The 16,271-nt window shown below is 43.1% G+C and overlaps 1 protein-coding gene across 2 annotated transcripts in view; it reads left to right on the top strand.

Annotated features, from left to right (window-relative positions):
- DOCK1 (dedicator of cytokinesis 1) overlaps positions 1 to 16,271 on the top strand; it is a 264,405-nt gene that overhangs the window by 31,612 nt on the left and 216,522 nt on the right. Inside the window, exons 6-18 of one of the 2 annotated variants that reach the window (XM_010408449.4) lie at positions 373 to 521; positions 4,019 to 4,154; positions 4,929 to 5,086; positions 5,762 to 5,843; positions 6,555 to 6,690; positions 7,017 to 7,089; positions 8,900 to 8,979; positions 11,158 to 11,283; positions 12,455 to 12,579; positions 12,850 to 12,948; positions 13,628 to 13,700; positions 15,088 to 15,191; positions 15,649 to 15,832. In XM_010408449.4, coding sequence (XP_010406751.3) covers positions 373 to 521; positions 4,019 to 4,154; positions 4,929 to 5,086; positions 5,762 to 5,843; positions 6,555 to 6,690; positions 7,017 to 7,089; positions 8,900 to 8,979; positions 11,158 to 11,283; positions 12,455 to 12,579; positions 12,850 to 12,948; positions 13,628 to 13,700; positions 15,088 to 15,191; positions 15,649 to 15,832 — 1,525 coding nt within the window. Of the gene's footprint in view, positions 1 to 372; positions 522 to 4,018; positions 4,155 to 4,928; positions 5,087 to 5,761; positions 5,844 to 6,554; positions 6,691 to 7,016; positions 7,090 to 8,836; positions 8,980 to 11,157; positions 11,284 to 12,454; positions 12,580 to 12,849; positions 12,949 to 13,627; positions 13,701 to 15,087; positions 15,192 to 15,648; positions 15,833 to 16,271 lie in introns of both variants that reach the window. The other variant, XM_010408448.4, reaches the window with a different exon arrangement.

Below are 16,271 nucleotides of genomic sequence, written 5' to 3'. Positions count from 1 at the left end.
GATGGGCTATTGCAGAACTTGAGCCTCTTGCTGTCCAAATGCACCATTTTCAGTCCTGCTCTGCTCAGTGCAGAGGGTCACTGAATAAAGCTACCCTGGGAATCAATAAAAGGACATTTTCCCCTTGAATGCCTGAAAGCAGCATGACCCAGGTTTTAGGGTAACATGAAAACAAACATTTATCCCTATTTAGCTCCTTAAAGCTGAGTGCAGGACTCTGGATATTCGGTGTTCTGTGCTGTAGGAAGTGAGGCTCCTGCTTCAGAGCTCTTGTAGACTTACCCTTTGAATTCATATTTATAATTGCAGTTTATCCTGTGTATTCACAAGCCTTCAAACCTGATTTCTCCCCATTTTTCCCCCCCAAAACAGCAGGACAACAGGGAGATGTTCCGCAGCGTCCGGCACATGATTTACGACCTGATTGAGTGGAGATCCCAAATCCTCTCCGGGACCCTGCCCCAAGATGAGCTCAAGGAGCTGAAAAAGAAAGTGACTGCCAAAATTGATTATGGCAACAGGTTTGTGAACAGCATCTTCCAAGTTTTTCTGCCTGCAACCAGATCACCCTGTGTAAGACACATCAGCTGTCAAGGACTTCTTGCAGGATTCCTTTTTTTCCTGTAGTTGTAGAGATGAAATATTTGTGTACTCACACTTCTGTTACAACAGGATAAAGATGGAAGTTGATGCAGCATCTTTAAAGTAAAACATGTAAAGTGGAATCTATCTCTCTCTCCTGATGCTTTCATCAATTTGATGCTGGTATGAGCTATAATTTAAGGCCAATTCAAAAGTGCAAAAACCCCCAGAATTTTAAACTCCACTTGCTTCTGCAGCACAAACCATTGTCACCCTCTGAGCACCACCAGCTGCCTGTGCCCTCGAGTCACTCAGCTGTAATGTGATGTTGAAGGATTTGGCTCAGAAGCATCATGTAGCTCTTGGTTCCTCTCCCTCCACAGGATCCAGCTGGTAGCAGAAGATTAACAGGGAGATTTCATAAAAGAACGGAGCCATTTAGCACAACAGAGTGGAAGTTGGGAAGGAAATCCTGACCCAAAAGAGACAGCAGTGCAGGTTGCACATGTTGGGATATTTTAGTGATTCAGATGTGTTCTTGATGCCTTTTCTTGGCCTTAAAATCAAGAGTCAAACACGGTTAGAAGGGAAAAAGGGATTTTGCCTTGGTATTTATTTTAAGGATCCTTAGGTGCACACATTTAGCACATCTATCAAAGATTCCCCAGTGAGAGGCTCAAGTGAGCCCCCCTCCCCAAGGAGCCTTCTCCTGGATGGTTCTATCTTGGTTTACAGAATGTGTTCTGGAGAGGACCTTGGGCTCTGGGGCACACTGATCCCTGGCTACGAAGCTTCTAAAATGTTGAGTCTCTCAGCTTGACAAACAAGTCCAAGAATGTAGGCACATAGGACTGAGAATACAGAAGTTGTAAAAAGGTGTGTAACAGGTATAAAAAAAAAGACAAAAAATCTTCATGGCATCATTCTCACCCCAGGCAGCCACCTGGGTTTCAGCACAATTTCTGTCAATAAAAGTTTTAGGTTATAACTTGTCTATACAGTTATGCCTTCCCATAAAGGAGAAATCAAATCTTACTCTTCATCATTTGAAGAGTGTTTTGAATACTGAGAGACAAATGTTGTAGTGCTACTTTCCAGTGTTACCCATCTTGTGGAATTCTGTTGTCCTGCACACCTGGGGAGTGAAAAAGTTTTCACCAACCCAGTCTTTAAATTCTTTGAGATGCAGATATCCCATCATATTTCAGCTATTTGTGTTTAGTTCCTTAAGAGCTGCCAGATTTGCAGTATTTCTGCTCGGGTACTTTATCAGCAAAAGCTGATTTTAAAAAAAAAAAAGCTGATTAAAAAAAATTTAAAAAGAAAAAATATTAAACATAATTTTTAATAAAAATTAAAATAATAACTGCATTCAGTCAGTAATTATCATTTGTTATCTGAGATATGGACGGTGGCAACTCTGCAGACAATTAACCAGATGTTGTTGGGATTATTTGTTTGGCTACTGGATTTTACCATCTGCCCAAGGAGTTGGTAAAAGTTGCTCTGAATAACCTCCAGATGCTGAGCCTTCAAACACAGTGGAACATCTTGTGCTGTGCTTTGTATTCCTCATGTTCTGATGGCCTAATTAAGTGATCAGAGCGTTCTCTGGAGAGTGCAGGAGGGAGGTGAATGTGAACTTCTGAGTAAATCCTCACCACTGAAAGAGAACATATGTTTCTAATAAAATCCTGCATTCACTTGTGCTTAAAAGAAGCATGAATGGGGATTTTAGGATTCAGGCAGAATGAATTCATGATCTGCTTTAGAAATACTAGGTGATCTTTAAGGTCCCAACCCAAATAATTCTAAATGTTTTCTGTCCTAATCATATCCTCACTTTTCCTGACTTGTGAACCACTGGTTTGTAAATAAGATTTCTTCCTTCTATAAATATAGGCAGAAGTTTTGCAGCATATTGTCAGAATAACTGAGGAAGCAAAAATGGCCTTAGGAATCTGTATTTTAATATCTTTCTGAAATTGGGTCAGGTAAATTTTGTTGTGAAAACGCTTTTTTTTTTGGTTCAGTTGCAGATATCTGTAACTGGGACGCTTAAGAAACAAATACTCAGATTTTTTCCCAAGCATCATTTGCAAGTTAAAGGCTAAAACAAAGGAAACAAAGGAGGGTTTGCTTTGACTTCTTTGGCAGTCTGTGCAAACAGTGGTGTGTGGTAGTCTGGGTTATGAGTCTTTCCCTGAATTTCTGAGCTTTTCCCCTGGCCCAGGCAGTTTTCCTCATGGAAGCACTGCAGGACTGACAGTTCCAGTGCTCTGTGGGTGTTTCTCCTGCTGTGGCTGCTGGCCAGGGAGCAGTAGTAGGGAGGAGGAAAACATCTTTGGCTGCTTTTCTGTTTGGTTTCGATGATGAAACCATTTTCTCACCAGGAAATTCATCTGGGAGCATGATGTTCTGGGGATGCTGGAGAATTTTGTGGTGGCTGAGTCCAGAGCAGAGCTTAGGAGGTGGTGCTTAAAAATCTGCAGCTTGAGTGATGTTTGTCTCCCTTGCAGTGCAGTTAATTGGAGGGGTTTGGGTGTTGACCCCACTCAAGGGTTTAACACCTCCAGGTCTGGAAGGGGTGAGGAGGACTCCTCCAAGTCCATGGAAGCATCTTTGTGTGCCACAGCTCCTGTTTTCATGTGCTTGCAGGTTATGCCCAGAGGGAATTTCCTTTCAGATAAATCATGCACCCCAGTGTGACTTATCAGACACAGCAAATTTGATTTAAGCTCATTGAGCAAATGTATTTCAACCCCACAGTTACAGCAGCTCCACTGGGAGAGCTGACCACAGGGTTTGAAGGAAACGGGATGCATTTATTGGGATGGAGGTGACAAGGTCAGTCTTAGGGAAGTGACCTGGTTTTTTAACCCTTGGCTCTGCTGCCAGCACTGTGGGAAATGTGGAAAAATGTGAAAAGTTTTTCCTGAGAGTGGATTTGATTATGGCAGACACCTTCCTCTCTGCAGAAGATAATTGTGGATGTCAACACCCTGCTGACAGAAATCTGCCTTCTGCTCTAAATAACAGGAAACAACTTCTGCCTTACCTTGTGGGCTTTGGGTAAAACATGAGTTTGCAGTTGGAGGAGAAGGTGGAGTGGGAGACATGAGCTGTGTGTGGTGGGACTTGATTGTTCAGACTGTTGGATAAATCAGAGGAGGAGCCCAAGTCCCTGGCAAATTTACTTGTTCAAGAAATTGCTTCCCCAGCTGTTGTGCTGTTTCATTTCCATCAGTTCTCCCTGTTTTGTGGGAATAAGTGCCTTGGATCTCCAGGGTTGCTGACATGTTAAATTGCATTATCATGTCTCACGTAATTTCTTTTCCATGGTGTGTCAGGTGTGCAGGTTGAACACTTGACAGGTGTTTTTTAGGCATTCCTTTGAGCGCCGCTAATCCACAACCATTTCTTCTGTCTTGTTTAGGATTCTGGATTTGGATCTGGTGGTTAGAGATGAAGATGGCAACATTTTGGACCCAGAGCAGACCAGCACCATCAGCCTTTTCAGAGCACATGAAATAGCTTCCAAGCAAGTGGAAGAGAGGCTACAGGAGGAAAAAGTGAGAGATACTGTGGCTTTTCCCTGTGAAACACAAGGCTGTAAACTAATTGGATGGCTGTTATTTTTAGCATTGGTAATGAGGGATTTGATGTGTTTATGAAGAATTATCAGGCTTAAACATTTTGTAGGAACTTTTATGTCTTAGGCTGGTTTTTTTTCATCCTTTAAAGGGTTTAGCAGAATTGATGGTTCAGACCTATATGACAAAATGAGGTGCATTTGTAGGTTAATACCAGAGATGTGCATGTGAGAGGTTTGTAAGTTAGGTTGTCATCAGTTTGTTTCAGAATCACAAAGAAAAAAATCCTATTGTGTGGTTTCTTTATGCCAATCCTAAAAACTTGCTTTTGAAATAAAATGGGCAAATTTAAAGCCCTTCTCAGTCTTGAATTGTCAGCAACTTGCAGTTCAAAATCCTTATTTTTAAAAGGAAGAACTTTTCTGTTTCTTTTTCTGTTTTGTGTTCCTGTTTTTTTTCAGATATATTTGAGGCTCAATTTTTTTCTCCATTTGTCTCTCTCTACTTAGCAAGTGAAGATTTCTTTTCTCTCGTTTTTCTCTTCTTTTTTTTAAACTTTCTCCTGATGGTGTGGCATCTCAAAGACAGATCCAGGAAATGCTGTCTGTCATAAAACTTAACAGAAAAAAGATCACAAGAGCAGACACTCAATGGAAACCTCCTCCTCTTCTTTCTGGAAGCTTTTAGTAAAGTTTTACAGCAGTTGGATGTCTGTTGGGCTAAGTTAAACTTTATTTTGTTCTTGAATTGCAGTCTCAGAAGCAGAATATTGATATCAACAGACAAGCCAAGTTTGCTGCCACTCCTTCGTTTGCTTTATTTGTAAATTTAAAAAACGTAGTGTGTAAAATAGGAGAAGATGCTGAAGTCCTGATGTCTCTGTATGACCCACTGGAATTAAAATTTATCAGGTTAGTGCCATTTTTATCTGTGCTTACTCAGGGATAGCAGTGAGGTAGTTTTGGGGCTTAGCAAAGTCAGATTTGTGTGAAAGGCAGAGGCAGGTGCCTTCAGCTGGGGCACGTTTCAGGGTCGTGCTGTGCTTGTGGTTCCCCCAGAGCAGATGGGAAATCAGAGGTGAACACGCCTGCAAGGGCTGTGCCCTCGCTGAGCTGCAAAAATTCCCACACTTGGGTGCTGAGGAGGTGCTTTCTTTATCAAAACTGTCTGCACTAAGGGAAATGGCAGCTCTCTGCTCAGTATTCGTGTGTTTAGGATGAGGAGATTGGGTTCAAGAGTCTTCTGTAAAGTCTGAAGTTGACTTTATCTGCTTATGTTAAAGAGCATTCAGTGATAGGATATGGGGGAATGGCTTTAAGAGGAAAGAGGGTAGATTTAGATGGGATATTGGGAAGAAATCCTTTCCTGGGTTTCCCAGAGAAGCTGGGGCTGCCCCTGGATCCCTGGCAGTGCCCAAGGCCAGGCTGGACATTGGGGCTTGGAGCAGCCTGGGACAGTGGGAGGTGTCCCTGCCCATGGCAGGGGTGATGGGGTGGTCTTTAAGGTCCCTTCTAACCTAAACCACTCTGTGATTCTGTTGCTCTGTGATTTAAACAAAAAGTCCTCCAAACACTGTTTCTTTTCAGTGAGAACTACCTGGTGAGGTGGTCGAGCTGTGGCCTCCCCAAGGACATTGACAGACTGCACAACCTGCGGGCCGTGTTCACCGTGAGTGCCCCGCCCCGAGCGCTGCCCTCCAGTGCCTGGGAGTCACACGGGAGGGGGAATGAGCTGGGTGTGAGCAGTGTGGGGACACCTCTGCAGGGGGGAGACAGAGCTGGAGAGGGGCTCTGGACCAAGGGATGATGGAGGGACAGGACACAGGGAATGGCCTCCCGCTGCCAGAGGGCAGGGCTGGATGGGAGATTGGGAAGGAATTGTTCCCTGGGAGGGTGGGCAGGCCCTGGCACAGGGTGCCCAGAGCAGCTGGGGCTGCCCCTGGATCCCTGGCAGTGCCCAAGGCCAGGTTGGAGCAGCCTGGGACAGTGGGAGGTGTCCCTCCTTGTTGCTAGGGCTGGAACAAGATGATTTTTAAGGTCCCTTCCAACCCAAAGCATTCCATGATTCTGTGCTGGCGAAGGTTCACATGAGACATTTCTCTCAAGCGGCTGCTAAATATTCTCAACACCTGGCTAAAACCAAAGTAAATTTTTGAATTTTTGGCTTACTAGAAATGGTTTGACCTCCTAAGCAATTGATTTACACAGAACTCCAGTGAGATACTTAAATATTGTTACAAAAACTGCTCTACTCTGAGAGCACTTTGTGTTAGAGGTGTGCACAGTGAAGGCAAATTCTGAGCAGCAAACCCTCAGCCTACTGAAATGGAATTTGAAATGCAACTATTAGAAAGCAACCTGATGTTCCTGCTGTTTGTAGGACCTGGGCAGCAAAGACCTGAAGAGAGAGAAGATCAGTTTTGTGTGTCAGATTGTGCGCGTGGGCAGGATGGAGCTGCGGGACAACAACACCAGGAAGCTCACGTCGGGGCTGCGCAGACCCTTCGGGGTGGCAGGTACCTCTGGGATGGATCTCTCCATATCCTATTAAATCTTTTCCATAGAAATTGGGTGGTGGAGCTGCTGTGGGGTTGTATAAACTCAAAGAGTCGTTCCAAATCTCATCAGACTGGTTGCTGTGTCCTAGACATTACCTTCCAGGGCTTGTGGTAGCTGAGATGCCAAAGCTTATTTGCTGCACCATGTTATTCCATAGACAATTCTGAAATTCCACAGCTGAGAATTCCAACCCTCTTCTGAGTCACTGTTGCTTCAGTTCCCCAGGGTGTTCCCTCTTCCCACATTGATCAGTTCATTCAGTGCCCTTGGTTTCTCTTTGCAGTGATGGATGTTACTGACATCATTAACGGGAAGGTTGATGATGAGGACAAGCAGCACTTCATCCCATTCCAGCCGTAAGTAGGGAGCAGTTTCATGAGCAAGCAGAAGTGAAAAAACCCAAGATTTTAACTTTGATTTAAAAAAAAAAAAAAAAAGCCAATATTTTAAGTTAATTTATTTCCATGGGGTATTTTATCCTGAGTAATAGTTGCTAATACTTCTTCTTGATAATTTCCTGTTATTTATAATTGCTAGCCCCAGAAACTTTGGGGATTTTTTTGAGTTTAAAGTATGCATTCCCAGTTTTGCAGGCTTGTTTTCTTTTTGTTTAAAGATGTCAGGGTGAGAATGTGTAAGGGGTGAAATGCTCAAAGTAAGTTCATTGCTGGTTTAGCTCTGCCTGAGATCCATAAAGATCATGCTCCATCCATAGATCCTCAGGTTTTAATTCCATGAAGTGAGCAAAGGTAGAAGGGATAAGGCAAATAAATTCAAATAAAGTATGGATGCTTAGTTTTGTGGGAAATGCTGGCCTGCCATCTGTTCCAAAAGGCAAAACATAGTTATGGGAGCTGAATTCCTTGATTAAAACACTGAGGGATAGTCAGAGGGGTTTTAATAATATTTTTTTTAAAAGCTTGAAATAATGAAGTCTTAAATTAATTTTATTTTGAGAAATAGGCATAATTCAGGAAGCCCTCATGGTTTGAAGGTGGAAGGCTGGTGAGGGGACTGCAAGGTGTGCAGGTGCTGCAGGGATAGGGGGTGTTAATGAGAAAATCAAAGTACAATTCCATTTTTCAAGGAAAATGGGTTTTGGGGAAGAGAAGGATATGTTTGTGTGGTAAACAATAGCAAAGTTGTTTTTTAGCAAGTGTGGAAGTACGGAATGGAAATGAACCTTTCAGAGGGGGTGCTAATGGAACATCCAGTTTTCTGCTCCATTAGCACTGATTCATTTTTTCTGTTACATATACACAGAGCTGTAAAAAGATGCACAGTGTGATTTTTCTTTTCCCCCTGTAATAAATGAAAACAATCCCCTGCAAAAGTCTATCCCAAAGAATATGAACAAGGTGCAAACAAACACAGGGTTGAACGCTGGTGTTGTTATTTCCAAGGTAGACTTGGGCTGTGTATACGAGGCACATTTTTCTCCTCATCCCATGCTTTGTTTCTGTTGTACCACATGCAATTCTGTTTTCATATCTTTGTTTGTTTGTACTCATTCACTGGCCACCAACAAAATGGCTGTCAACAGCACTTGGCAAGATTTACTCCAGTGACACCTAATGCTGCTGTTTATTTATCATCCCCATCTTCTCATTTATTCACTGAGTTTGGGTTGTCTGCTCTTCTCCTCCTTTTCCCTGTGAGACTGATGGGAGCTTTTCCTTCGGGCACTCCACCTGTGGAATGACAGAGGTGACCCTGGAGGTGTTGCAGGGCCAGTCTGCTATAAATATAAATATATACATATATTTCAATATTGATATAAAAGAGCTGCCTGTGTGGGTTTTCACTGCTTAATTGGGGAATCTCAGGTGGGAGACCTCCCCCTGCTCCCTGAGGACTGTGCCTGTCCCTGAGGGAGCAGAGCCCTCACAGGTTTGCTGGACTCTCTCTGGTAGATCAGCGTTCTTCTGATTAATGATCTCCCTCTGTCTTTCTTGTTACCTTTCCTGTCCTTTGTCCTGCGTTGACTAATAAATACTCTTTGTCACAACTATGATACAATCTTTTGTGTTCCCTTGTCACTGTGACTTCTGGTTTTCTGTGCCCCTTTGTCTCCTGGTGTTGGTCGTCATGTGCATCCTCCAGGCTAGCGTTGGATGACGCCATTCGACACAAGCAGCTGAACATATCATCCCGTTTTTCACCCAGGGTGGCAGGGGAGAATGATTTCCTGCAGACTGTTATAAACAAAGTGATTGCTGCTAAAGAAGTCAACCACAAGGGTCAGGGTAGGTACTGCTCTTTCTATGCATCCCTGCGCCTTGATTTGCAACGAGTGATGGTGGTTTTAATTTTGGAGTCAAAAACCAGTTGGAACGGTTTGTTCCTCTCTTCCTCCTGCCCCATAATTTTTCCCCTGCCCAGTGTGGACTCTGCATGTTGTAGTGTTGTTCATCTCTTGGATGTCTATATTTCTGCTGGAGAGGGTCCAGCGGAGGCCACAAAGATATTGAGGGGTCTGGACATCTCTCTGATGATGAGAGACTGAGGCAGCTGGGCCTGGTCAGTCTGCAGAGGAGGAGACTTGAGAGGGAATGTCATTATTCCATATAAACACATCCCAAGGGTGTCCGAGGATGGGGCCAGACTCTTCTCAGTGGTGCTCAGTGACAGGATGAGGAGCAATGGCCACAAACTAAAACACGACAAGTTTCACCTCACCGTGAGGAAGAATTTCTTTCCATGAGGGTGGCAGAGCTCTGGAACAGCTGTCAGGGAGGGCGTGGAGTGTCCCTCTCTGGAGACATTCCCAACCCATCTGGACGCATTCCTGTGTCACCTGCTCCCCTTGGCAGGACTGGATGATCTCCAGAGGTCCCTTCCAACCCCACCCATCCTGTGACTCTTGTGATTCTCTGCTGAAGATGATGGCTCAAGGACTCAGCTCTTGTGCCTTTGAGCTGTGGATTTTTGCCTCTCCATGCTGCAGGAAGGGATATTCCCTCCCTTCTCTTCCTTCCCTGTATTTTTCCACTCTGCAGCTGCACATGCAGCATTTTGCTCCTTCCCCAGAAGACCTGAGCTTGCAGGAGGGTGAGGAGGGAACCAGAGCCAGGCAACCACTCTGAAACCTTCCCCCCTACCTTCTCTAGGGCAGTGCTCTGGGCTGATTTATTGTTGTGTGTGATCTCATGGTTGTGATGTGTCTGTGTCCAGTTATTCCTCTACTGGCTTCAATATTTTTGTGGAATTCTGGATTAATATGGAGTTACTCTGGTTAATGCGGAGTTTCCACCAGACACTCTTTGAATGTCTGTATCACTTCGTATCTGACCAAACTCCAGGAAAATCACACACTTTTCCCTGATTTTTCTCACTAATAGCAAACAAAAGTTTAAATAAACCTTACTTTTAGATTCTCCTTTAGCTAATGAGGAAAAGTTTTATCCGATTTCCTCCCCTCGCTTTCACCTGTGGCCAGTGTGTATCAAAAATGAGGAAACATTTTGGTTTCCTTGATCCATTTCATATCCTTTCCCTAAAAGAGGGTGCCCAGGCAAACAGGAGGAAGACTGGGAGTTGTTCCTTAGCCAGTCAGTGCAGGTAGAGTTGCAGCTCAGTGAAGTAGCAGCTGTTGGAACCATCCCTGGCAACAAGTCAGCACAGAAACTCTTACAGAGATACCATGGGAAAGACAAGCTGCCAAGTGTGTGCCAAATGAATGTACAGTTAATTCTCTCACAGGGTAACCCACAATTTATTTCATGGATGAATATTTTTGGGGTGTTTTTCGTAGCTTTTAATTTTAGGATTTTCTTCTGCAAATTGCTGCTGTGATTATTTCGTGCTTAAACTTGATTGCCAGCCACTTCACCAAGTGGAGGACTTCTTTGGGTTGGGTTTCTTTTTTATTTTTATGGTTTTTTTTTTTTTCCACTTTGGCATCTTTCTTTTTGCTGTAACAAATGTGCCTGATGTGAGTTGGCAAGCAGCAGCTTTTTAGTGGCTTCTTCTGCTGCTGAGCAGAAAAATATCAGCTGTGTGAAGCTGATGCTGTAGATTTCTGTGTGCTCAGAGCAGTAGAAACAACTTATGGGGGTGTTGATAAATCAGTTTGGGGTATGGATCTGCTGCTATTGCTTGCTTGGAATACTGAAGTTGTTCCATGCAAATCATCCTTACTTCTTCTCTTGTTTCCCCGTAGAAGATAAACATTTCATTAAGAAGAACATGGAACATAATCAGAAATAATTCTGTTTGCTGTGCTCATATTTTTGTGGGAAGTGATGAGATCTTTTGAGTGTTCTAAAATATTTTGTAATTATTTTTAGCAAAGGGAGATCAGTTATCTTAATGTACCTGAATTATTTTAATATTCTTACATTTTTCAGTTTGTTAAAAGAAATCTGTAGTGTCTAAGAATAAATCCCAGCAGTTCCATAATTGTGGGTTTTTTTACACAACAGGTCTGTGGGTGACTTTGAAACTTCTTCCAGGAGATATCCATCAGATTAGGAAAGAGTTTCCACACTTAGTGGACAGGTCAACAGCAGTGGCTCGGAAAATGGGCTTTCCTGAGATTATCATGCCTGGTAAGGCACTGTGGGGATTGATGCTGCTTTGTTAGATTTTAACCTGCTTTAAATGTCTGGATCTATGGAAGGTTTTGGAGGAAAAAAATGAATTTAAGGTATGGTATGCATGGAAAAAAAAAGCATCATCAAAAGATGCTGTCTCATTTAAAATAAATGTAAAATACTTCGGTAATACCTGCATCAATAAATGAAGCTCCCACCCCCTTCAAGAAGACAGGAGATCCCAGTGAGAGTGGAAATTCTCCTCTTTTCTCCCGGTTAAAAAGAATGTATACAAAGTACACACTTTGTATTATCCCCATAGCAAGGGCATATGTAAAACTTCTGTCCTGTGCTGAATCCAAAGCAGATTTTTCAGAGGCACAGGCTTGATTTAGAGATAGCTGCTCTCTTAGGGTTGGTACCAGATGTGGATAATGCCTTTGAAAGAGAGCCCCATCATCTTTTTTTAAATACAAGTATTCTGTGCATGTTCAGCTCAGGTGTTTACAGAAAAGAAACCAAACCAAAACCCATAAAAACCAACCCAGAACTGTGGTGCTTCTCCAAATAAAAACTGCCCTGAGCAAGAGCAGAACCTGCACTGTCCTTTGCAGGTTGATGGCCTCTGGAGGGTCCATGAGGTGTTTCCAAAGCCCATCCCAGTTCCAGGTGTCCCTGTGGCTGCTGACAGATGTTTGTCCGATGTTTTACAGTCTCTCCAGTATGGTGTGAGTGCCTCAGCACCTTGTTTGGGTCCTGTGTTGGCTCATAAACAGTCTGCCTCATGAAATTATTGGAAATCCCTCGTTTCCCCAGCTCGTCTTCAAAATCCCAATTGAATTGGGGTGGAGCTGAGGAGCATTTTAAAACACGAATCTGAATACAGCCCTCCCCTGCAACCCCCAAGCCAGCAAAAACATCAAACCTCTTCCTGATGTAACAAATTGGAGACCTCTTGTAGGCTGCTAAAATATTTTAAATTGCAAAACACCTTTGTACGGGACAAATGGCTGTGTTGAAACTTCTCCTTTCAAATGAATAATGAATGAAGTTGTGTAAAAACAAAATAAATGGAAATGTGGTGTTTTCAATGTTTTGCTGTTGTTTCTGTGTGTCACGGGTTTCACAAATCCGTGGGTTGACTGTGAGAATTGTGGGTTATTCTGTGCTTTGCTTTCCCTTGTAGGAGATGTTCGTAATGACATTTATGTCACCTTGGTTCAGGGAGATTTTGACAAAGGCAGTAAAACCACAGCAAAGAACGTGGAAGTCACAGTGTCTGTTTATGATGAAGATGGCAAAAGATTAGAGGTACTAAAGTGTTTCATGTCTGGGGGCTTTTTGATTTTGATACTTACCTGTTTAAGCCTTTCCAACATCTGTATTTGGCAGCTTAAGGTCCCAGGTTTTATTTTCAGCCAGACTTTTGGCATCATTAAGTACATTTTGCCTTATCAATGAATGCACTTTGATACCAGTTTCATGAGGAGCATTCTCCTCACTGAATTATTTTTTGTTGATTTGACTGAAAAAGTGGGGTTTAAGTGGCATAAACGCTTCCCCTGTGGCTTGTTTTTGCAGAGTGTGATTTTTCCTGGTGCTGGTGATGAAGCCATCTCGGAGTACAAGTCAGTGATCTATTACCAAGTGAAGCAGCCTCGCTGGTTTGAGACTGTAAAGGTATTGAAACTGTTAAAATAACTTCTCTGGGTGTTAATGTGCCGTTAATACAGCTTTCAGTGGGAAACAAAACTGGGGAAATGCAGTGCCTGTGTTCAGCAGGGCAAGGAATGGCTCAGCTAAGGAAGGCTCTGACTTTTATTGCACATTGAATTTTATTTCAGCCATTGGCCAGGATGACTGTTGTGGGGAAACTCCAGCATCTCTTTAGGAATGGTTTGCTCTGTTTCCATGAAGCTGACCTAGAGGAGCAGGATATGAAGGCTGTAACACATCGGCCAGAGTGCTGGACTCATCACTGTTTGGGGAGCTGGTTGTGCTTTAAGCTTGCTCATTTTGCTGGGGCAATAATCTTTCCACTTCCCTGCCAAGTTTGGATATTGCAGAGGAGCTGATGGTGGCTTTCTGGGATACTTCCAGTCTGTCTGAGCAGTTGGGAGCAGGGGCTGTGTGCTCACAAGGGCCTTGGAGCTACTCCCCACATCAGAATTTTCACTCCAAAGCTGCCCTTGTTGTGTCCGTAGGCAGAAAGGGGCTGCTGGGGATGGCAGAGGATGGATGTGCTGCTGGGATTGTCACTCCCTGATCATTTGGAAGAGCTGAAAGATGTCTGGATGGGGTTGGGAGAGGCTGAAGGTGCTGCACTGACCATTTCCTTCCCCTGTCCCCTCGTGTGCAGGTGGCCATCCCCATCGAGGACGTGAACCGCAGCCACCTGAGGTTCACCTTCCGCCACAGATCTTCCCAGGACTGTGAGTACCTCAGCCTCTCCTTGGGAATTCCTGGCAGTGCCTGGTGCCAGTGTCTCCTGAAGCAGGGATGGCATTCCCAGTCCTGAACTGATTCACGTCATCGCTTTTAGTGCAGGATTAAATTTGTGACATTTTATTTTATGTCACATCTCAGCTCCTTTTTCCCTTTACATCTTCCTCACTCTTACCTATCCTCATCAAGGTTTTCCTTCCCTGCCCAGTTTTTTTTCTCCAAAGGGAATAAATGGGATTTTTTACTAGGTTACTAATGGAATAAAGCTTTCCATTAGTAATTCAGAGGGTTGTGGTATTCTGTACCTTAGGGGTAGGGAGTAGTAAAGATCAACAAATGGGAATGTGAAAGTTTACAGTTGGCTTAGCATCAGGAATTGAAGACTTTGGGATTGAGAAACTTAGTAAAACAATTTAGATAAACACAAAAAACAAACAAAAACCCGCCAAAAAGCCAAACAACCCAGCCAAACAAAAACACAAAACAAAAAAAAAACCCACCCAAAAATGGTATGGCAACAAAAAACATCCTCAAGACAAGAATGATAATTCTTAAGGAAAACAATATGCCAAAAGTCAGTGCCATTATTATCAGAATCATGATTGTGTGCTACAAATCAATAGAGTCAGAAATGTTCTTATGATGGCTCAAATATTTAGGTTGGCCACAGCCTAAATATTTAAGAGGTCATTCCTAAATATTAAGAGGAGCCCCTTCCAGGGCTTTCTCCCAGGCTCCTTGGGCTGTCTGAGGTAATGCCACTTTCCTTCTGGCTTTACTTCTCAACTTTGTGATCTCTCCTTCCTCTGTTGCTTTGTTTTTTTAAACTTTTGCCAATAGATTTGTGCAAGAACAAAGCAAATGCGTTTTCTAGTTCCTGTTGGCTGCAGAATGGGTCAGCTTTCAAAAAAGCTCAGGCGCTTCATCTGCAATTACAGATCCAGTTTCTGTTTTGCTTCTAATGTTCCCCCTTCAAATGTGTGTCCTCAGGGCTCTGTGCTCTGATGAGATCCTCAGTGCTGCTGTTCAGATCTTTATTCCAGCTCCCAAACACTGCCATTCTTCTAAAAACCTGAGCTTTCCAAATGCATCACATTTCTGGTTTGTTTTTAAAAAGTTGCCTTAATAAAGCTTTCCAAAAGAACAGACAGAATAGGAAAATGGAGCATCTGGTTACTGTTGATATGTTCTTTTTTTTTTTTTTTGTTCTATCTTGCTTTTAGTAGACTTCCCCAATTTCTTGTACACTTAATTTACAGGAGAATCTTTGCTGTGGTCACTCACTGGCAGGTTGTCCATGTCTGTGGGATTTAGGTGTGCTGACTGTAGAAGTATCAAATAATTATGTGGTGATTTGTCTTTTTTTTGTAACAGCCAAAGATAAATCTGAGAAAATATTTGCTCTGGCATTTGTGAAGCTCATGAGATACGATGGGACAACTCTGAGAGATGGAGAGCACGACCTTATAGTTTACAAGGTAGAATTTTGACTTCCCAGTGGGGAAGCTCCACTGATTGACTTCTGGGGAATTCTGTTCCAGAATTACACAGGAAAATGTGTTTTGAACTCCTCTGTTAAATCAAACTAAGCAGCAAGTCATGGGTAGTTGGTTTATATGGGTGATTGAATATGGGTGATTGAATATGGGTGATTGAATATGGGTGATTGAATATGGGTGATTGAATATGGGTGATTGAATATGGGTGATTGAATATGGGTGATTGAATATGGGTGATTGAATATGGGTGATTGAGTGTTAAACCTTTAATATGTTTTAATTTCAAAGGCATTTGTTGTGGAGTTTTTTTGTGGATTGGGAAAAGTGAATTTGATGGTTCCAAACCTAAGAAAATTCAGTATAAATGTTAAAATTTTCTTATTACTGAGATTTTGACTGGTTATTTTCTCCTGCTGTGTTTCAAACATCACTGTAGGCAGAAGCCAAGAAGCTGGAGGATGCCTCGACCTATCTCAGTCTGCCATCCACGAAAATAGAGCTGGAGGAAAAGGGACATTCAGCAACAGGGAAGAGCATGCAGAACCTTGGCAGCTGCACCATCAGCAAAGACTCTTTCCAGATTTCCACTCTGGTCTGTTCAACAAAACTGACCCAGAATGGTGAGTTCCCAGAACTGCTCCTCACAGCAGGATTGGGATCTGTGTGCTGGCTTTGCTGCCTTCTCCATCCCCATTCCATGGGAATGGGTGGTGGCTGTTTGCCGCAAGGTCCTGGATTGAATTGGGTTGGGTGAGTGTGTGAACTATCCAACCTTTTCTCTCTCTTTGCTCCAGAGCAGTCAGTGTCTGAGGAAACTTGGGATTCTGAGGTTAAGTGGAACCAGGGGTATTGTTTCCCATATAGCTGAGACTCTTGCCCTGAAGTGCACTGAAAACAGGGCTCTGTGGCAATTTACTTTTCCCTGAAAAGTAGCACTGAGGAAGGGGATGAATTTGCTTTCCAGAGTAGGTAGTATCAGGGCTCTGCTCCCAAACAAGCTGGTTTGTTATTCCAGGGTGCAATATCCGTATCTTGGGGCTGAGGAAAGCTTTGATGTGT

The sequence above is a fragment of the Corvus cornix genome, chromosome 6 (assembly GCF_000738735.6).
Source record: "Corvus cornix cornix isolate S_Up_H32 chromosome 6, ASM73873v5, whole genome shotgun sequence".
Classification (NCBI taxonomy): Eukaryota; Metazoa; Chordata; class Aves; order Passeriformes; family Corvidae; genus Corvus; species Corvus cornix.
The sequence above is the reverse complement of the archived record's forward strand: the minus strand, read 5'-3'. Positions and strand labels throughout refer to the sequence as shown.